The 22829-nt window shown below is 36.3% G+C and overlaps 1 protein-coding gene across 7 annotated transcripts in view; it reads left to right on the top strand.

Annotated features, from left to right (window-relative positions):
* Positions 1-22829, top strand: part of RALYL (RALY RNA binding protein like) — a 721318-nt gene that overhangs the window by 493324 nt on the left and 205165 nt on the right. Inside the window, exon 1 of one of the 7 annotated variants that reach the window (XM_056110833.1) lies at positions 11482-11610. The exons of the other annotated variants lie outside the window; for them this stretch is intronic. Within the exon in view, the coding sequence (XP_055966808.1) occupies positions 11574-11610 (37 nt within the window). The 5' untranslated portion in view covers positions 11482-11573. Of the gene's footprint in view, positions 1-11481; positions 11611-22829 lie in introns of those variants that run through there. 7 annotated transcript variants of the gene reach the window in all.

Here is a 22829-nt window from a genome sequence, read left to right as displayed (position 1 = left end):
TATTTTCAACACTCAATTCTTGTCCAGAGTGATCATTTCCAACTATTATTGTCATACGGGTCCCTTCTCTATCTTAACTATCCGATGCTTATCACACATTTGTGGTATCTATACAAACTCTTAGTCAGAATCAGTGTGGATATTTTAAATGGTTAATCTATGAGAAGGTGAGAATTTAAAGACACATTACTTAAAGTGGTTTATTAAAATTGCAATATTTAGAATAAATGTTATTGGAGATACAAAAGTGTTTGCATAGAAGTTCTCAAGAATTGATCATGAGGAGCTGGAGCGATAGCACAGTGGGTAGGGCGTTTGCCTTGCACACAGCCAACATGGCCGACCGAGGTTCGATTCCCACCAGCATACCATATGGTCCCCCGAGCACTGCCAGGAGTAATTCCTGAGTGCATGAGGAGGAGTAAGCCTTGAGCATCGCCGGGTGTGACCCCAAAAAGCAAAAAAAAAAAAAAAAAAAGAATTGGTCATGAGTTTGTAAATATGTTAGGATATAGTTTCCCACCAAATTAATCTACAAGTTAAATTCAAACCTAGTAAAAATCTCCAGAGTTAAATAAAAGTAAAATTGATTATAGTTTCCTTAAATTTCATATGGACAAACAAAAGACTAAGAATATAAAATATCTTTAAAGCAAGATACAAGTTATTTTTACACTACTACATTTAAATTGCAGTGATAGATTATAAAAATTTATGTGTGTGATGGTACCAGCAGGCTAATAGAACTGAATAGAAAAGAGAAATCGATTCATCCATATATGCAAAATGACTTATAATAAAGTTAACGCCACAATTCAATACTAAAGAAGTAGGTACATAGTTGTTTATGCCCTGTTGAGGGAAAAGTGTTTAGGAATAACAGAAAATGGTAGTCAGGGCTTATCCCTGACTGTGCTCAGCAACTGTACAGAAGTTAAGGCAATTGCTTTGCATGTCTCCAATCCACGTTCTATCCCCAATATTCCATATGATCCCCTGAACACTGTCAGGAGTAAGCCCCAGGCACCCTGTTCCCCCCCTTTCACAAAAACAAACTGAGAAAGATATTTTAAGTTTTATAATATTAGAGATTTGGGTGGATGCATTTGTATGCAGGATAGAGATTACATTTTGGTGACTAGACTGCAGACTCTGTCAGAACACGTAATTGCTGATTTTGGAGATTCTTGTGCTACTTGAATAGAAGCCACAGAGGCAATGTAGGACAAGAGTGCGGCAAATTGAGTTGGAAAAAGAGTCAGCAAAGTCAGGGAGAAGGCAGCCGGGTTAGAGAAGGATAGATAAGGGATCACTAAGTCAATGATGGTTGGAGAGATCGCTTGGGATGGGAGATGTGTGCTGGAAGTAGACTAAGGACCAAATATGATGGCCTCTCAGTACCTGTATTACAAATCATAATGTCTATAAGTAGAGAGAGAGAGTAAGAGAGAAATTGCCCATAGAGGCAGGGGGAAGGCTGGTATGGGGAGGTTGGTGGGGGAGAAATACTGGGGACATTGGTGGTGGAGAATGTTCACTGGTGGAGGAATCTGTGTTTGATGATCGTATGACTGAAACTCAAATATGAAAACTTTTTAACTGTAGCTCACAGTGATTCAATACAGAGAGAGAGAGAGCGTAAAAAGAGACCAGGCCCAAACTGAGTCTGAGGGAATCACATTGTGGATTTTCATGTATCCCACGAATATGAGTCCAGTAGAGCGATGGCTATTCATGAGTTTTCTAAGTGTATTCTACCACTTTTAGCATCTTTTGAGTCTTTTTGTCCTATTTTAGGACCCCACCCAGCAGAGCTCAGGGTGTTCGAACCCACACTGGCCAGGTGCAAGGCAATTGCTTTAACAGTTGCACTATAGCTCTGGCCCCCTTTTGAGATTTGATCTGGAGACGTTATAACTACTATTAACTGTGACAGTACAAGTAGGTGTGGGGTTTATAATGCTAATATATATCACAATCAGAGTATAATGAGTAAAAGTAGATTCATGAAAAGTTCAGAGGCCCATCCTGAACTCCACTGGCATTGATAAGTGAGAAGGAAAAACAAACAACAAACAACAACAAAAACAGATCCTGAGATTTGCTACAAGCTGTCATCTAATTGATGGAAATAGTAACCTTCCAGTTGTCTGTCACATAATGATTTTCCTAAGATGATCTCTTCCCCATAATCTCTGAATATGTTACCTCACATATGGCAAAAAGAGATGTGTATGCATTGTTAAATAAGGGATTTTAAAATTGGGGATTATGCTGAATGATGTCAACTGCTCAAGGTAATCCAAAGGAGTTTCATGAAAGACAGGCTTAAATTATATAAAAGGGAGGCTGAATTATATAGAAGGAGAAATGAGAATGAAGTCAGTTGTTGGAAGGAGCATAAAGTAAGTAGCCTCTTGAAGCTGGAAATGGAAGCTGACTCTCTGCTAATGTCTTTAGAGAGAATGTAGTCCAGCTAACATTTTATTTTAATCTTCTGATTTACAGAATTATTGGGGAAAAATGTGCTGCTTTGAGCCATCAAGTTGTGGTCATTTGTTACAGCTATAGTAGAAAACTAATACACTTATTCATTTCATAAATATTTATAAAGCAACTAATATCTCTGAAACATTGAGCTAACTATCAGGGAGACAATCACAAATGAGACCGCTATAGAAATGATCTTACTGCATAATTCTCTGACCAGAAACAATGGAAGAGAATCGTGTGCTTTGGGTTTCTTTCTTTCTTCCTTTCTTTCTTCCTTTCCTTCTTTTCTTTCTTTCTTTCTTTCTTTCTTTCTTTCTTTCTTTCTTTCTTTCTTCCTTCCTTCCTTTCTTTCATTCTTTCTTTTATTTTTTCTTCTGTCCTTCCATTCTTTTCCTCCCCTCCATCCTTCCCTCCTTCCCCCTTCCTTCCTTCCTTCCTTCCTTCCTTCCTTCCTTCCTTCCTTCCTTCCTTCCTTTTCCTTTTTTACCTCTAAATCTTTCTTTTAGGTTAAAATGGTTTATAAGACTAAATATTTTTTTGAGAAAGATAGAGAGAGCAAGATTAAATATGTTTTGTGGGTAAGACTTCACATCTCTTTAAAACATGCATGTTACCATAGTGCAACCACCAACAAAGTCTGCATGTTCTTCCAGAACAGTCCATGAGAACTTTCCTCTCTGTAATTTCTCCTCCCTGCTCCTTTTCTTGGTATCTTCACTTCTGCAGTGTGAATCCATGAGTTTTTGTGTAGTTTTGCCTATTCCCTTAGATTTGAGCATTTATGAGCATCTATATAAAAATTCTTAATAATAACTCATATTGTATTTTTTCTAAGCATTTTAATACAGTATTTTTTGTTCTTATAATGATTTTGTGAGAATACTATATATAAAGAAACATTGACAGATGAGGAAACTATGATCTGGATGTATAAAGCATCTTTCTAGTTATAAAATGTGAGACTGGATTTTGGTAACCAAGTCAGATTGACTTCAGAATCTTGAGTTTTTAAGCCACATTTATAACTTTAGAATCGGAATCATTTTACATAAAGACTGGATGTATAAATTATATACTTGATACTGGTAAGGAATACAAGAGTCATTGCTGTCATAGAAGGAATTGAGTATAATTTTTAAGAAAATACATTGTCAGATATCATTGTCAAGTATTTTTAACTAGTTATTCCTTTATTTGTACTCTTAAGTTTTATCATTTCTATTTTGAAGTCATATTTATGAATGACTATTTCTCATTATGTATCTGACCTAATCATTTATGTTTTCAGTAGATTCTTTATTTCACTCATTTCTTATTTCTGGGAAGTTATCACTCTTCCATTTATGTCCAAGGAACCGATAAACAAACAAAAACTTACCATACTTAAAGCAGAAAATATCATCCTATGATTCCTCTACTTATTTATTCTACTTTCACTGAATTTTTTCAAGATATTCCATTTATTACTACTTGTTGATTATAAAAGACATTGGGAGGTTCCTCCCTAGTGGTACTGGGGTGCGGGGGGCTTGTGGTCACTCCCACCAATTCTTTGGCAACCAGGCCAATAGTTCAATAGTAGACCTGAAGATGCAGAACTGCTTAATGAACCAGTGCTTCTAGCGACCACTAAGACCACCCCAGCAGTGCTCAGAGCCTCCAGAGCTACCCCTGATCATGCAAGGAGGTTCTGGGAGTTGATGTTGAGTGCCCTAAACTTTTACTCTCTCCCAAGCCACGATTACATGACTTTATATTATCAGCCACAGCTAATTTTGCAAACCTGGAATTAGTATCAGGGTATTGTACATGTCTATGCTTTCTAGTATGTTCAAATATTTTAGCAGTTATTTTCACTACTGTAACATTTAAAATATTAATAGTTTCATAAATAATACTTCAAAATTAAAATGATAATATTTTATCTTTGTTTCTTTGCCTTTTGACAAAAATACTTAAAAGCATTGTGGAAGAGAGTAATGAGGCATAGAATTCTACTAAATATTGTCTTGGAAATGAATAGTACTTTGGACTAATATTACAAATTAAGTAACAAATTTAACAATTGGTACCAACATTTTTGTTCAGTACCAATTGCATAATAGCATCCTGTTCACACATCTACATAATCTAATTAACTCTCTACCAAACTCGGTAATTTTCTTACTAATATTTTATCATTACCTCCATTATTTCAACACTTCTTCCACAGCATTTATTCATATACCTTCATAGAAGAGTTTAATCAGCTTACTATTAAAGGCTGTGCATTTTTATATAGTCTTGAGGTCACTTTTTTTAAAGATTGCTGTTTTATAACTTATAAAATATTTTAATCCATGCGGTCAAGCATTCTGTATTCTCCACTAAATTACAAGATACATAAATATTCATGTCAATTTTTCTCACCAGTTACTCAGATTGTACATCTTAAATGCACAAAATATATGCATTGAATATATGAAAAAATAAAAGGAATCACAAAGACTTCAGTAAGGAAATTTAATGAGGCATCATATGTGTGTTCAAAATTTGATAAAAAAAAATAGGTTAATTCAAACCGTGTAGGAACATAGACACTTTGCTATTGGTCACACATATCATCACTTAGAAGGAAATACATGTATTCTTAATTGAGAACAAGTTGTTGCAAACTGAAATCCTGGTTCCTTCACTCTTATATTATTTTCCCACAAACCTTTCTTTAAATAAAAGTTAGGAACTAACAGTTATTGAAATTGAATAATAAACTTTTCATACACTGTATTTTTGGTATTTTGTGAGTCCCGTAATGACTCACTTAAGTATTTATTGTATAGCTCAGATAGCTTTCTAAAACTTTCCAAGAAATGATTTAAAGATAACAAGAGATTTACTGTTCACCAAGCTACACAAGTTTGAAAACAAAATTTGAGAATTTTTTTCCCCTGCTGTGGCTCCTTTTTCTGTATCTACGTCTGTTTAAGTAAACATCTAAAAGTGGTTTTTATAACAGTAAGAGAACCAGGAATTTAATCTACATATTTACTGCTAAGGTACTGCTGTGTTGATAATAGCAAATGCAGAGTTTATTCAAATAGTTGCCTTTGAATACACACGTGAGGTCAAAGAATATCCAGGTGATTCTGAGCCCTTCAGTAGACACAAACATGCAAAATGAGGATTGGAGATGAATTCCCAAAATACCTCTGGGCTATGAAATGCTAAATTATACCTGAAAATTCAATCAATTCAACTCAGCAGGCTGAAGTAGCTCATCAATGTGATAATTATAACTAAATATGAACAACAGAGGGATTAAAGGAAAGGACTGCTGTATACTACTTTTATAGGCAGGTTGAAATGAATTCTATTAATATATGTGTAAGATATTTTATGCACATTTACAATAGAAATTATTAGGAATTTTAGAGTAAAGTGTTGATATTGACATTAGAAATAGTGTCCTGAAAATGACCCACAAGTAGAAATTTGTATTAAAATATTTTAACTCCATAAAGAAACAAAAATCTTCATCTTTGTCCAAGTGGCTTTTGCAATCCACAAATTTGGATTCTGATTCCATCCTGCTTTTAGCTAGTTTTATGAACTTGACATTAGACCTGTTTTCTTATTTGTGAAATAAGATAAAAACCCTTTCCTCACACTATTTTAAGATTATATAACATCACAAGCTAAAGCCCAAATGCAAAGTATTTACTCATTGCTTATTTACATGATTCCATTGAGCTTCTATAATAAGTGATTTTTTTTTTGGTAAATTCTTTTTTTTGTGGGGGGGGGATTGACTTTTTTTTTCCATTTTTTTTTTAATTAGTGAAACACCATGAGGTATAGTTGTAGACTTACAAGCTTTTGTGCTTGGGTTTCATTTATACAATGATAGAGTACAAGTGAATTATTTTTTAATGAAAATATTCTCTGTGAATTTAATTCATTGCTTACATTTTTAAGGGCTGGAGCAATAGCATAGCATGTAGGGCATTTGCGTTGCATACAGCTGACCAGGGTTCAATTTCTCCATCCCTCTCAAAGAGCCCGGCAAGCTACTGAGAGTATCCCACCTGCATGGCAGAGCCTGGCAAGCTCCCCGTGGCATATTTGATATGCCAAAAACAGTAACAACAAGTCTCATAATGGAGACGTTACTGGTGTTCGCTCAAGCAAATTGATGAACAGTGGGATGACAGTGCTACAGTGCTTACATTTTTAAACTAATGCTGATGATATCTAGGATTATAAAGTAAAATTATAATATCTTATTGTGATTCCAGCCCCCGATAAGGTACAAAAAATGTAAGTCCACATGCACTAAGGTGTCAGATTCTATAATTTGGTCATTTTTTTTTAAAGAATCATGAACATATGCCTTGCTTAATACAACTGTGGTGACTTATTCTCTAATTGAATCACCTCTACATATATACAATGATATGGAGAGATAGCATAGTGGTAGGGCATTTGCCTTGCATGCAGCCAACATGGCCGACCCGAGTTCGATTCCTCTGCCCCTCTCGGAGAGCCCGGCAAGCTACCGAGAGTATCTCGCCCGCACGCAGAGCCTGGCAAGCTCCCCGTGACGTATTCAATATGCCAAACACAGTAACAATAAATCTCACGATGGAGACGTTACTGGGCCCACTTGAGCAAATCGATGAACAACGGGAGGACCGTGACCGTGATGTAATTTTATATAGAGAAAAGAATTAGAAAAAACTTCCGGTAAAGTAGAAATATAACAACAGATGCTCTAGTTCTCTAGAACGAGAATAGTATAAATTTCATAAAAGAAGTTGATTTCCATACGTGGGGAGAAGAGGATGATTAAAATGGAATCATCCATAATAAAACAAAGACAAACAAAAAATCAGGCAGCACACAGGGAAACCAACTTGAGCAGTTGGGACCTTTATAGTTTAACTTCTTCATGGACTTATGTTGCGTTTTGTCTTTCTTTGCTTCAGGTGTCTCTTGATGCTCACCACCAGTGCTCTATACCATGTTTGCTTTGCTGAGGATCTTGTGCAGCTAGAGTTTGGGCATTGGAGCATTACCTCTCTAAGCATACTGGTGATACTTTGCTAGGTAGCCCTACAGTTCACGACAGAGGATAATGGAGGCATAGGGAGGACTTAGTCCTTCTTTTGTAAATTCCATTGTAGTTCACTTTCATATGACATTTTCTGACTCTGTTTTAATTTTTGATGAATATTCCTTGAAAAGGTAGTAGTAGCTTTTAATCTCCAGGCACAATAAAGATGTGGAAATGTTAACATATATGATGACTCTATATTAATATTTTGTTAATAAATGTTAAGCACGGCAGAGCCTGGCAAGCTACCGTGACGTATTTGATTTGCCAAACACAGTAACAAGTGTCACAATGGAGACATTACTGGGTCAGCTCAAGCAAATCGATGAACAACAGGAGGACAGTGCTACAGTGCTAATGTTCATTAATAGACATTCTAGTATGAACCACAGGTGGTACACACAGGCATTGGCATGTCAATACAAACACCTCCAAAGAGCATAGCATAAATTTTTCTCCATTATGATCACTCCAAATAAACTTTTTCATGTTCATGAGTCTGTGCAATGATTTATTATTACACATGTAGGAACTTTCATCTATCTTTTAACCCAAAGAAATTTGTACTATTTTATGTTTAGAATAAAAGATTATCATGTAACCAACATTTGTTAAATTATGATGCAGTGAAGCTGATTGCAAATAAATAATTTACATTATCATTTCAATTACAATCCCTTGGAAATTCAAAGTTCATATAATTATAGGTATTTTGTTCTTTCTAAAAAATAATTTGGTAACCATTATATTTTTGAACTTACCCAAATGATATGATTAAGAGATTAAATTTTATTATTCTTGAGATAATGCAAATTCTTTCAAATAAAGTGGGGAAATATGAAGAAGAAAAGAAGAAAGTCTAAATAAACTAGCTTAGCTTAAAAGAAAAATGATGAAACTGAGTAAGATGGAATGGAAACCATATAATAGAGGAAACAAAAAATATGAAATTGCTTAAAAATAATCACCACTAAGGAAATGCAGTATACAGTTGGCATAACAGAAATTTTAAAAATGATAAACAGTTTAGGTTAGTTTGAGACTTATATTTATTAAATATTTCAAAAAGAGAATGGTTACACATATTCTATGGAACCATGATTTACAGAAAAAATTTAGGAAAGTCTGTTGTATTATTAGAAAAAAAATTAATGAACCAAACTGAGAAATCTACAGAAATGCGTGTTTTGTATATTTTACTATCAAAGACACCCATGGAAAAATCAGGTAAATTGAGTTAATGTTATGGTGAACAAAAATGTAGTAAAATAAAACTGCATTTTAGCTTTCTGAACTAAATTAGAATGAGTGAAGTCTTTCCCCTACCAAGAAGGAATTCTAGGACACTAGCAGGGAATCCAAAAATGCAAGTCAGTTCTTAGATCTCACGGGAGACTGTGTCATATTCGAGGATCGTCCTCTAACTCAGAAACCTACATGTCAACTGAGCTTTGAACAACTGATTACAAACTGGAGATTCCTGTACCCACCTTCTCAGACTTTACAATCATGTGTCAACAATAAAGCAGATTTTTCTCTGTACTTCTGACTGACTTAGAAATTGGACATTCTCAGGATATACTCTTTGGGTTCAACTAATTCATAGAATGATAAACAGAACTCAGTATTGCGAAGTGACTAAAAGATAAAAGTTAGCAACCAGAAGAATGAGAAGCAGTGGGCAAGATATAAAAAAAAGGAACTTGAGTGATAGGACAATGAGTAGGACTTTGCCTCACAAGTGGCCAATTGCAATCGAACCCTTGTTCGATTGCTGGTATTCCATATGGTTCCCCAAGCACTGCAAGGAGTAATTCCGCAGTGCAGAGCTTGTGGTAACCCCTAAGCATCCCTGGGTGTGGCCCCAAACAAAAAATCAAAGAGAGATATGAGAGAGAGGTATGAAACTTTACACTCTCTCCAAAATTCTAACCACATTTTCACAAAGGGAGTTCTCCAATCCCCCTTTATGAGTTATATGGAGCTTCAGTACTTAAGTGAGATTGAAATAATTATTGGACCCGAGCTCCTTCCCTTAAAGTCAGGGTACAGTGGGCACTTTCGTGCCCACTCTCGAATTACAGGGTTGGGTCCCAGGGCAATCACATCCCACAGTTACCTACATTTACATAACAAGAGAAGCATCAACCATTTCTGCTTCTCCCAGGGTTTACCTCTCAGTTTCTTCAAGTTGTGCAGCTATCAAACTTTAAGAACTGTTTATTGTGAACCAGAAACCCTCAGCTGTTTTTTATTTTACTTTGTTTTGCAAGAAAATAATTTGGTTGCACGCTTTCTCTTGAAAAGTTGGTTATTTCAATGATATTCTAAAACGTAGGTATAATACAATTCCTGTTAATTGTTTCTACAGGATGTCTATACAACCAATGTCTATAAAAGCTTTTTTAACATATATTACAATTTTTAAATAAAATAAGGATTAGAGATCTGCTAGGGGAGCCTGGTAAGCTACCGAGAGTATCTCGCCCACACGCCAAAGCCTGGCAAGCTACCCGTGATGTATTCGATATGCCAAACACAGTAATAACAAGTCTCACAATGGAGACGTTACTGGACCCGCTCAAGCAAAAGTCGATGAACAATGGGAGGACAGTGCTACAGTGCCACAGGACCACATGCAGCAGTCCTCAGGGTTTACTCCTAACTCCGCCAGATAACTTTATGGGGTCCTGTGAATCAAATCTGGATTAGCTTTAAGTGCAAAGCAAGTGCCTTATCCATTGTGCTGTCTCAATGACCCTGGGCTGATTATTTGCTACACTTGATATTCTTTCAATCTTTTTTGGTGTTATTATTTTAAGAGGTATGAATGAGGGCTGGGAACATAGAGGATAGGTCAGGGAGTGCATGAGGGAAGAAAATGGTATCTCTGGTTATCAATAAGGCTGAATTTGACATTTAAAAAAATTGAGCAGTTCAAAACATTCCTGCTTCTTGGCTGACACATTTATTTCATAATTAAAATGCCTTATTAGAAATTCTTCTCTGGTACATAAATATACATTGTAAAATTAAATTACATTTCAGGTCCCCTAATTAGCAGATAAAGAGGACTTGAAATCAGATTGGTTCTTTCAAAGTGCTTGCAGTTTCATTGCATAGCTGAGTTTCTGCTGTGTTCCAGGCCCTAGTTCAGAGCATAGTGAAGATGTGAAGTGAAGACAAAGCTTCTAGATGACCAGATGTGTGCCTGAATCTGTGAAACAGAGGACTAAAGTCTGGAAGGTGGTAGCAGGAGGTGAGAGAGGAAAAATTGTTTCAAAACACTCTTTCCATAAGGGTGAGCCTGAGGGCACTGTAGACACTCACTGAACTTGAGATTTTCTTATGTGCCCCTGCTAGCTATGCCTATAGATGTAAATGTGGAATCATATATGTTCCTGCTTTGCCTGATAAGAATAGCCTGGAGGAAAGAGGCAAAACAAAAAGTGATAATTGCTTTACTAATTGAACATCCAAAGTGCACTGGAAACTCAGAGAAGGAGGCCAAAATAGCAGCATTTCAAAGAGCCAATCTAAATATTTCGGAGTGAATGAAAGGCTCAAGAATCCAAAGAATAGTTTTGGAGTTTCTGTAAATATTGAATAAGGCTTTTTATGTTTCAGACTGAGGTTTTCTGTTTTACTATTTTTTGCTAAATATATGGATCCGTTCTTAATGCCACATTGCTTCAAGCATAGCACTTTCTTGGTGCTGATTTTTATTAGAGAACTAAATTGATATCTGTTGTTGGGAGAGAAGAGAGAAACACAATTTCCTCTAGATTTGCACTGGCTGGAGTAGTTACAGGCTGGAGCATCTCCCCTGTAATTTTACGAGAATGGTATTACCCTGGCTTTCGCTGTGTGATTGCTGGTTACCTTCTGTCAGCGAGCAACAGTCTTACTGCAAAGCAGAAGCACAACCCGTCTCATTGTCTCCTGGACCAAAGCAATTACTTCTTAGAAAGTCAAATTTTTTTTCAGGATGACCATGTACAGGAGCAAACGCAGACATCAGAGATGTAAGTAAATTCCTGCTTAACTTTTTCCCTATGACTGTAGTGGTAGAAACAGACTTGATTTCTTAAAAGACTAATCATGACTTCAGATTTGTCTTGACAGGAGAATAGATATTGTAGATTTTACCACCCTAACCTTTATGTTTATCCCTGCTACATACTTGAGTGATGTTGAAAGGATAAGGGATAAATCATGTGTTACTATAGAAACCCTTGGAAAGGTTTACAAAATCAACAGAAAAACAGATCAAATGCAATTCCAGTCTACTTCAGCATCCTTCCTTAAGGCATCATCACTAGTTAGTTTCTCTCTCTCTCTCTCTCTCTCTCTCTCTCTCTCACTCTCTCTCTCTTTCTCTCTCTCTTCCTCACTCTCTCCTTTTCTCCCTGTCTCCTCCATGGAGTCTGATTTTTCTTTCCTAGAAGTCTATTGCACACTTTGGGAAGCTAGCCTAAAGCTTCTATTTATCCATCCAATTTCAGTGCTAACTTAAGCTCAGATTGGAGAGGAGAGAGTTAATTGTGAATGACAAGCTGACTCTGTAACTGGGATATTCCTTGCCAAACTTGCTGGTCCAGAGCACAGTTGCAACATAATTCATGAAAGGCACCATCTCCGAGGGTTAAAGGGATTTGCGTGTAACATACCCTAAAGGATATGATTCTGACTGAAAAGGAGCAGTACAATGACCCTGAACTTAAGTCCGGAACAGAGATGATAATGGAACTAAAAGCCATTAGGATTTAGCTTAAAATAAGTCTGATAATAAAACAGTGTCTTACAGTAAAGAAGTGCTTGTCAGGAAAAGCTTTTCAACCACAGCTGCCTAGTAAGTACGACTCTATGCCACTTTATCTTTTCTAAGTGTAGAAAGGAAATATCAAGGTATTTAGTCATTTACCATTTGAGACCTGAACCAGGACTTGTCCTGTGGTTAAACTGCACTCTGATAATTACTTATGATGCCTTCAGCTATTATCAAATATTTTCAAACACAGACTATCAGTAATAATTACTCTGTCAGAAGACAAAATAAGATAGAAATGTAATGCATTGGAGTGTGATCATTTTTTTTTTTGGTTCATTTTCACCTAACACCAAAACAGAATGTTTCTCTTCAGAAGTTTTATGTGCCAAAGAAAGCACTGAAAACTGTGACGGGGAGTTTAGGTCTATCTGTCTAATTGCCTTTTGTGATTTTCTTTTTGTGATTCAGAAATAACAGCTACACTTGTGATAAAATGATTGGTGCAAAGTCTGCAAATATATTGCTGATTAATTTCCTCATGATTTCCTCCTACAAGAGTCTAAATGATGAGTGTACTTAAAATCCATCTTGCACCTTTACTCCTGTGTCTTTTATACACCCCCTCATTCTTTTCCATGTGGGTAACCATCAGCTTAATGCACATGGCAAATAAAAGATTCACAGAAAAAAAATGTACTGAGTTTCTGCCCCTAAAATATGCTCGCTGAAGTCTGTGATTAAGCAGCAGGAAGAAATTGTGAATTACATGAGGCAAGTCAGAAGATGTATAATTAGACAGGCATGATCTCAGTAGGGTAACTGAATGATTTGTCTAAAAAAAAAAAATCTAATGCTACTTACACTTAATTGTATCAGTTAGCTGTGGTACACTGCAGTAACTGTTTCTTTACTCAACTCATATAAAATACTGTAGAAAATTATTATAATAAAATTAAAGCACATAAAAAGATTAGCGGTAGAAGCAAATAGAACCCTTAAATGAAGTTCTATTTTACACAAGTAATAATTGCAGAGTAGAATCTAATGCAATTGCTTGATATCCATGAATATATTAAAATATCTGCATTATCCCAACACCAAAATAGAGTGTGTTTTCATTTTCAGTCATATATTTTATGTATGACTTTTCTGATCATTGAAGGGCATAAAGTAAACTGTAAGTGATTGTAATCCAGTCAGGGCAATAATTGCATCTTAACAGAAAATTGTGGGAAAGCAAGAAGGTGTTCTTAGGATTTTTTTTTAATTGAAGTAGAACAAAAATGAACTTTGCAATTTGCTCATTCCTTAAATATTAGATAAAATATCCAGGAGTAAAACAAATTTGACTTACTTCTAGAAGACCTGACAAGAGTAACAGAAAGGATGTGCTTGGAGTTTAAAGACCAGAGAGAAGAGGAAAATGCTTGTAAAAGATATTCTAAAATAAAAATTGTACTAAGCCTTTGAAAATCCATGTAGGACATTGAAATCAGATTTTCACATCTGCCTACATTAGTTTTTTTTGCAATTTCTTGCAAAAGTGGAGGATTGGGAGAAGAGAGTAGCCTTTTCTTTGCTTCTGGTAAAGAAACTGCAACAAAAAAATGAAAACAGCTTCAGTGCATGTTCAGATAGCAGATCACACCTATGCGTAATTACACAATGACTTTGAAGTAGACACAGAATGTATTGAGTGGTATAAAAATGTTTGCATATGGGAAATGTCAATTTGACTGGAGTCAAACAGGTTGAAATTACTTTAAAGAAATCAAATGTATATGTAAACCTGTTTTTGCAAATTAGATTCATGAGAGAATCATCATTGATGTAAAAAAACCTCTCTCTTTTGAACACAAATAGTGACCTTTTCATACATGCTATCCAATGTACTTACTAAAATGTGCAGTTTAACTTTAAATTTTCAAAAATTCAAATCTTATGTAGAGTAAAAGATACCTGGAGTTTCCCTTGCTGAAATTCCAGGTGACCTTGAGGAAATAGTTTTTGGTTTTTCAAAAAGACACAGAGTTCCATTTTTAAAGATGAATGTGTTTTTGATCTATAGGCTCAGGATAGACTCAAGTAGAATCTATCTGATATTAAATATGGGATTTTGAAAATACTACAGTCTACATAATAGCAGAAAACAATACATATATAACTTAGGCATATAATATGTCATCCAATGTTACTAAGTTAGAATGGACTTGCATTTGTGATAATTATATATTGGGTGATCTTATCCATTTTATTATGAAAATGCTTGATGAAATCACTTTAGGAACCTGAAAACAAGTCGCAGTTTTCTGACTTGAGCACTATTACCTCAGGCATTGTAATTTCTTCTTTTCTAACTTTAAGGGAGTGCTTTGATCTTTTCTAAAATGCTCCATCTCTAACCTTCAGTGCTTCCAAAAATTGGGTGCAATGTGTCAGTTGGTTATTCAAAGACATCTGATGGGTTTCCATTGGGTTTCTGACCATGGCTCTGCATTTCTTTTGCTTGAGACCCATCTAACCATTGATTTCCCGTAAGGGGACTTAGAATCAACATGATTATTGACTACTTGGTGTCTAATAAGTAAAATAATATGGATATTTGTATATAAATTATTAGCATGTGCATCATGGTCACGGTCCTCCTGTTGTTCATAGATTTGCTTGAGCGGGCCCAGTAACGTCTCCATCATGAGACTTGTTGTTACTGTGTTCAGCATATCGAGTATGTCATGGGTAGTTTGCCAGGCTCTGCCGTGCGGGCTAGATACTCTTGGTAGCTTGCCGGTCTCTCTGAGAGGGACGGAGGAATCGAACTCGAGTCGGTCATGTTGGCTGCGTGCAAGGTAAACGCCCTACCACTGTGCTATTGCTGAGGGATGGAGGAATCGAACTCGAGTCGGTCATGTTGGCTGCGTGCAAGGTAAACGCCCTACCACTGTGCTATTGCTCCAGCCCAGCATGTGCATATACATGTTTATATACGCACATGTGTTTATCTTGTTTCTAAAATATGCTTAATAAAAAGAAAATATAGTAAGAGGTAGTACTAAAGTTTAATCACTCCTAATGCCATAGATTTTAGTGCTTTTTCAAATCCAGCTATATCACATAGCTATCTCATTATGTTTCCAAAAGAGTCTATATTCCAAATTTGGAGAATTATTGATTTAGAGAATGTGGCATGAACATGATCTTATAACACATATAATATAATATGATTGCCACTCACAATATACTTCCCTCCTGATGCTATGCACATTGTAGACTTCATCTCAAAAATTCATCTTTTTGTCTTTTAGTTCAGTGCCTTTATCCACGTATATTCCTGTTGACGAATAGCCTCATCCTGCACCTTCATATGTAAAAATTATCTCAGGTTAAGTTTTCATTCAACTATATACCTTACAATGATCTCTCCAGTTTCTGTAAAATTGTGTTTGCATTGTTTTTCAGGACGTGCTTTGTAAATTTATTTATATTTATGTATTTTCTAATACATAGAAACATGTTTATTCTACTTGTCTATGTTTTTCTTGTGAGGTACCTTTTATTATTGTTTTTAAGTATTCTCAAACCATAGTACATTTTTTTGAACATATCTATCTTTAACTATCAAATAAAGTCTACTCGCTTAAATAGATACTTATTGATCTATATTAAATAGGGCTGGAGCGATAGCACAACGGTAAGGCCTTTGCCTTGCAAGCGGCTGGCCCGGCCGAGGTGGGTTCAATTCCTCTGCCCCTCTTGGAGATCCCGGCAAGCTACCAAGAGTATCTCACCAGCAGGGCAAAGCCTGGCAAGCTACCCGTGACATATTCAATATGCCAAACACAGTAACAAGTCTCACAATGGAGACATTACTGGGCCCGCTCGAGCAAAATTGATGAACAACGGGAGGACAGTGCTATTGATCTATATTATATTTGAAACATATATGCTATGATTTTACTAGCAAAATATAAGTATCTACTGTAGAAGGAAAGATGGCAACAAGTAAGTTCATTATATATCATATGAGTCCCAGAACTCTGAAGAAATTTAAAGCAAGCAAGAGTCAGGGAGGATTGACAGGCAGTATATTCAGGAAAATTGCTGTGATCAAGGTGAAATTTGATCAGATACCCACAATAATTGAGAGAGTGAAACCAAAGCAATTTTATGTACAGTGGATAACGGACTAATAAATGCCTTGCATATGGCCGACCCAATTTCAATTCTCAACATCCCATATTATTCCCTGAGGCCTCCAGGAGATATTAGGATTAAAACCTGAGCACTGCTGGGTTGTGGCCCAGAAGTAAAAACAATAATAATTGGGAAAGCAAAGATACTGGGGATGCTTGGGGTATGGAGGACCACAAATGGGGACAAATAGGTAGAGAAGAGTGGGGGAAATACATGAGATTATATAAGCACCAGGAACATTGGATTGATTAACATAGAACTTGATGAAAATGTATTTTGCTTGTAACTGAATTCAGATATTATATGGTACCTACTATTATTCAAAAGAAACAATTTTTAAGAGGCTTTTAAAATGTTTTTGAGTGATCACTCTAAGTACAATATTGAGAATCATACTAGGCAAGGTATCTAATAATTAATTGGCAGAAACTCAATTAAGATATTATTTTAACAAGGCTTTTTCTGCTTTTCCAACTTATAAACCCTTTGTATCCTGAGCATAGTTTCTCCATCTTCAAAAATTGCAATGGATCTGAGATAGTACAGCAGGTATGGTGTTTGCCTTGCATGCAATTGACCAGTTTGACCCCTGGTACTACATATGATCACCTGAGCCCAACATGAATGATCCCTGAGTCAGAGTTATGCTCAGTCATATTCACACGGTATACAACAATATCATAAATGTAAACATTATTGTAACACTGTTACCTACACTAAAGTTTTCTTATATATTGCCGTAAAAATAAGTTTATATTTTGATAAAATTATTGAAAAGTTCCTTAAGACATTTTTAGAAAGAAGTATATTGTGTTCACTATTAACTGATACAGAATTGGTGTTTTAGTGGTCAAGATGGATAGGTTTGATATTGTTTTTATTATAAAAAAGAATAATCCCGGAACTCTGGGTTCAGTGGGACCAGGAACAGAGATCCTCTGCCTATATGCCACTGTCTCCGGCAATTCAGCAGTCAGGCCCAAAGCCACCTCTGACTGGCGCCAGATAATCTCATCATCAGTCACCATCCAGATCTCATGTCCTTCTCTCCCAGAAGGGAGCATAATATGACACTCACCATAACCATGCCTCCAGACCCTGTGCCAGGCTGTTTCACTCAGGGCACCCTAAAGGAGGTGGGTGAGACCCTTCCCCATCCCAAGGGACCCAGTCCCAGCAGCCAAAAGCCTCCAAAACTCAACCACCACCATGCTCACGACTGCTTTCCACACGCTCAGATGGGCCTTATCCATGAATGAACCTATTCCTGGACCACAGGAACGCATTTGTGGCTTCACAACACTTTAAACCACACACCCTACACATACTCCAAGACTACCACACCACATTTGATGGGGTTCAAAGTAGGAGGCAACCAATCTTCGAGGGACTTTTGTTTTTACACACACACACACACACACACACACACACACACACACACACGGCTCAACATGAGTTTAATGGCCCCTGGGTTAAACACAATGATCTTCACACTCTTTACTCTAAGAATACTTTTTTGTGCATTTTCAGTGGTTTTTTTTATAATAAACAATACAAAATAAATTATTTTGGTTCTGCTTTGAGGCAGGAACTGGGATTCAGGATGGAAACATCCAAGACATGGTGGTGGGAAGGTGTAATGGTGGTGGGATTTGTGTCTGAATGTTAAATGTAATCAAATATTGTGAACTACTTTATAAAATAAAAAGTTAAAAAAATAATTATCCTGTCACTTTCACCTCTGAAACATGAAAAAATTATTGTAAACACTTTTAAATTATTTATTATACATTTGAGAATGAAGTTAGAATTGATTAGTCCAAATACATTTGTACATTAATTTGTAGATAGTAATAATTTATTAATTTGCAAATTGTTTCAAATTCCAAATGTCTCATTATTTAATAAATATAGTAAATCTTGGGTGATTTTAAGTTTTGAAATAATTTTTTAAGTTTGCATTAAAAATGGTTTTGAACTCACTAGCTGCAGCTCTCTGGAGGAAACTATTAAATTGAATCCTTCACTTCTCTATTACTGGTGCTTGTTGACAGTTCTGATGTAACATGTGCAGTATCTCCAACCTTTGTTTCTTTAAAATTCCTGTTTTGAGCTCTATAACTGCTGTGGATTGAGAATGAGTAAATTTATATCTGGGATCATATCTGTATGAATGGAATTGCGATGGAACAAATGTCTATTTGAACATGCTCTACGGGATCACTGTTGGAAGCAGAGATGCACAAAAAATAGATTGACAGTAGCCCTGATACAAATTCACTTATTTTGGAAATAGTGTTGTTCTACTTCAGTCTTTAATCATAGACTTTTACAGCTTCAGTTTGTGACAGATTCCACCTAAAGGAACATTTTTGTTCTCTTTTCCCTCTGGTTACCTCATTATTCTATAGCTGCTTATCCATCCATCCATCTATCCACCTACCCATCCATCCATCCATCCATCCATCCATCCATCCATCCACACATCCATCTATCCATCCATCCATCCATCCATCCATCCATCCATCCATCCACCCATCCACCCATCCATCCATCCATCCATCCATCCATCCATCCATCCATCCACCCATCCATCCATCCATCCATCTATCCATCCATTCGTCCGTCCGTCCGTCCATCCGTCCATTTTCTTTGTGTACATTTTTCTATTTTTAAAAGGAATTTTGTACAGTGTTAGCGCAGATGTGGGGAGAAAGAAACCATCCTTCATATCTGGTTGGAATACTGACTGTCAAGCCTTTTTAGAAAACAATATCAATGTTTCTCAAAAAACTAGAGCTCCCATTTTACCCAGCAATACCACTTCTGGGAATATACCCCAGGAAAAAAAATTATATAGAAGAAATGCCGTCTGCACTTCTATGTTCATTGCAGCACTATTCACAATAGCCAGTCAAGTACCTGAGAACAGACAACTGGATAAAGAAATTATGGTACATCTACACAATGAAATATTATGTGGCTGTTAGGAAAAATGACGTTATGGAATTCACTTAAAAATCATGGACATGGAGAGTATCATGCTGAGTGAAATGAGTCAGAAGGGGAAGGAAAGATATAGAATGACTTCATTCATTGTGGTATATAAAAAAATATATGGTAAAAGACTAATATCCATGGCCAGGAAAAACAGGGGTTAGAAGACTGGTGAATGGTTGGAATTAACCAAAAGTGTCTTGGGGGCTGAAGATAGGTAAGATAGAGAAGAGACCAGTATGACAATAATAACAGGAAATGATCACACTGGACAAGATCTGAGGGTTAAAAGCAGGTAAAGGGATTTTCTTGATAACCTTTCAGTTCAATATTGTCACTGTCACTGTCCTCCTGTTGTTCATCGATTTACTCGAGCGGGCCCAGTAACGACTCCATTGTGAGACTTGTTGTTACTGTGTTTGGCATATAGAATACGTCATGGGTAGCTTGCCAAGCTTTGCTGTGTGGGCGGGATACTCTTGGTAGCTTGCCAAGCTCTCTGAGAGGGGTGGAGGAATCAAACCTGGGTCAGTCAGGTCGGCCGCTTGCAAGGCAAATGCCCTACCTCTGTGCTACTGCTCTCAGTTCAATATTGCAAACCACAATTCCCAAAAGGAGAGAGAGAGAGAGAGAGAGAGAGAGAGAGAGAGAGAGAGAGAGAGAGAAGTGCTTGCCATAGAGGCAGGCAGTGGGTGGGGAGTGGGGATTGATGGGAGAGAACCTGGGGATACTGGTGCTGGGAAATGTGCACTGGTGAAATGATGGGTGTTGGAACACTGTATGACTGAAATCTAATCATGAACAGCTTTGTAAGGGTCTATTTCACAGTGATTCAATAAAAAAAGTAAAATTTTTTAATTAAAAAGTGTAAAAAAGTGAATTTTGTAGAGGGTTAATATCTGTACATTTTATTTTATTTTCTAATTTTTTTTGTATAAGGAACTGGGCCACACATAGCAGTGTTCAGGGCTTACTCCTGGCTCTGTGCTCAGAGATGACTCTTGGTGATACTCAGGAGATAGGGCAATGCTGTGTACAAGACAAGAGCCTTACCCTCTTGTACTATCTTATTCTTTGCCTTCACAAAATGACTTGATGATGCATCACTAGCTTGTTTTTTCCTTCGTAGAATATATACTGCATTCATGTCTAAACTCTCATAAAAATGGAGGCATATACTCTGTCTCCAGTTGTTATGGTGAGTGTTGTGTGCAGGAAACATTATCTTTCACAGAATATTACAGTTACTATAACATTGATTTGTGTTATTGAGAACAACTTACATATGTGAAACCTTTAATCTCTTACCAAAGTAAGGCCAACATTAAATTTTGTGTCATCATTTCAAAAGGGGGGTTAGCCTGATTATAAAAGAGCAGGCTATTCATTCGTGAACTCAATGGAGAGTGGAATCTGTAGAAAGTAGTGTTTACATAGTTAAATACATCCCAACTCTGCAAGTTGAGAAAACAACTTCATTAAACACTGTGAACTAATATAACTGAGGTTTGGGGGCATTTTATATATTTAGTTACATCATTTAAGTTATCATTTTTGTAAATCAAGAATGGAAGTCAAGAACAGCCACTTGGTTAAAAAGTCAGAAAGTAAATAATTTTTACTATGATTACTCTAAATACCATCTATTCCCAGAAGATGGGGTAATTGAAGACAACAGTTTGGGTCAGGGGAACAAGAAGAAAAGAGCCATAGCACCAAAATAAGTCAAAATGGTATTTATTTATAACTAAGCTAGAAATGAGTATTTGATGTATACCAAGAATATAACTAAGTTAGGGATCTACCCATTGACTTTTAGGATATGTATGATTAAACTTTCCATGACGAAATATAAAGTAGATTCAAATTTATCAACATAGCTAAATAATCTAACATTTTTTTATCAAAAATGTTCAGAAATTGTCTAGTTCCCACAAAATTAAAACTCTCATTATTGTAAAAATGCTACTTCTAATTTTACATCAATTTTATTAGGATTTTGTTCTTATATGGTGGATAATGGCACAGCTGTAAATTAATTTATAATAATACGGGGCTGGAGTGATAGCACAGCGGGTAGGGCGTTTTCCTTGCACGCGGTCAACCTGGGTTGTATTCCCAGCATCTCATATGGTCCCCCGAGCACTTCCAGGAGTAATTCCTGAGTGCAGAGGCAGGAGTAATCCCTGTGCATTGCCGAGTATGACCCAAAAATTAAAAAATAATAATAATTTTTCTTATATGTAAAAGGAGTATTTTATCCTCGATGCATTCTCTACAGTAGAGCATTAATAAAACATGTAAAAACAATCATCAAGTAACATGGGACTTTCAATTTTTATGGAGATTTCAATATTGTATTTATTATTTTGACATGTATTCACTGAAAATTTAATGCATAACTTTATAAATGTATATTTGTAGATCAAAAGAATATAGATAACTTACAGATACATAAGTCTCTTGAGGAAAGTAAGAAATTATCTTCATTTATTGAGGGTGTTTTGGGATGACACATACTACTGGCGCCATGCTCACAATAATTCCTATGGTACAGGAGTGAGACAGAAATATTTGATTCTAGGAATGGAACTGGGGTTAGCTGTGTGCAGTGCCAATGTCCTACATAACCTCTTCAACACCAAGAATTATCTTGAAAACACAATGCCTCTTTTGCAAACCACAACACCCAAAAGGAGAGAGAGAGCAAAAGGGAATGCCCTGCCACAGAGGCAGGGTGGGATGGAGGGGATGGAGGGTGGGAGGGATACTGGGACCCATGGTGGTGGAAAATGGGCACTGGTGGAGGGATGGGTACTTGATCATTGTATAACTGAAACCCAAGCACAAAAATTTGTAAGTCTACCACTGTACCTCATGGTGTTTCACTAATAAAATTTTTAAAAAATTAAAAAGTTAAGAAAACAGAAAAATATTGCTTGACAATATCCATTGACATAACGGAAAATTTATGTAAATATATAAGGCAAACATGACAGATGATAAGAGGTTACAACGATTCCTTTGTCCCTCTCCGAGAGCCCAGCAAGGTATACCAAGAGTATCCCGCCTGCATGGCAGAGACTGGCAAGCTCCCCAGGGCATATTTGATATGCCAAAAACAGTAACAACAAGTCTCACAAAGGACACGTTACTCGTACCCATTCGAGCAACTTGATGAACAATGGGAAACAGTGCTATATAAGGCAAAATGCGTATACATGTATGAAATATTTATATGTAAATTTATTTCCTTGGCACACTATTTTTTTCTGTAAAAAGAAT

This window comes from Sorex fumeus, unplaced genomic scaffold (assembly GCF_029834395.1).
Source record: "Sorex fumeus unplaced genomic scaffold, SorFum_2.1 ptg000002l, whole genome shotgun sequence".
NCBI lineage: Eukaryota > Metazoa > Chordata > Mammalia > Eulipotyphla > Soricidae > Sorex > Sorex fumeus.
This window is presented reverse-complemented; position numbering and strand designations above follow the sequence as displayed.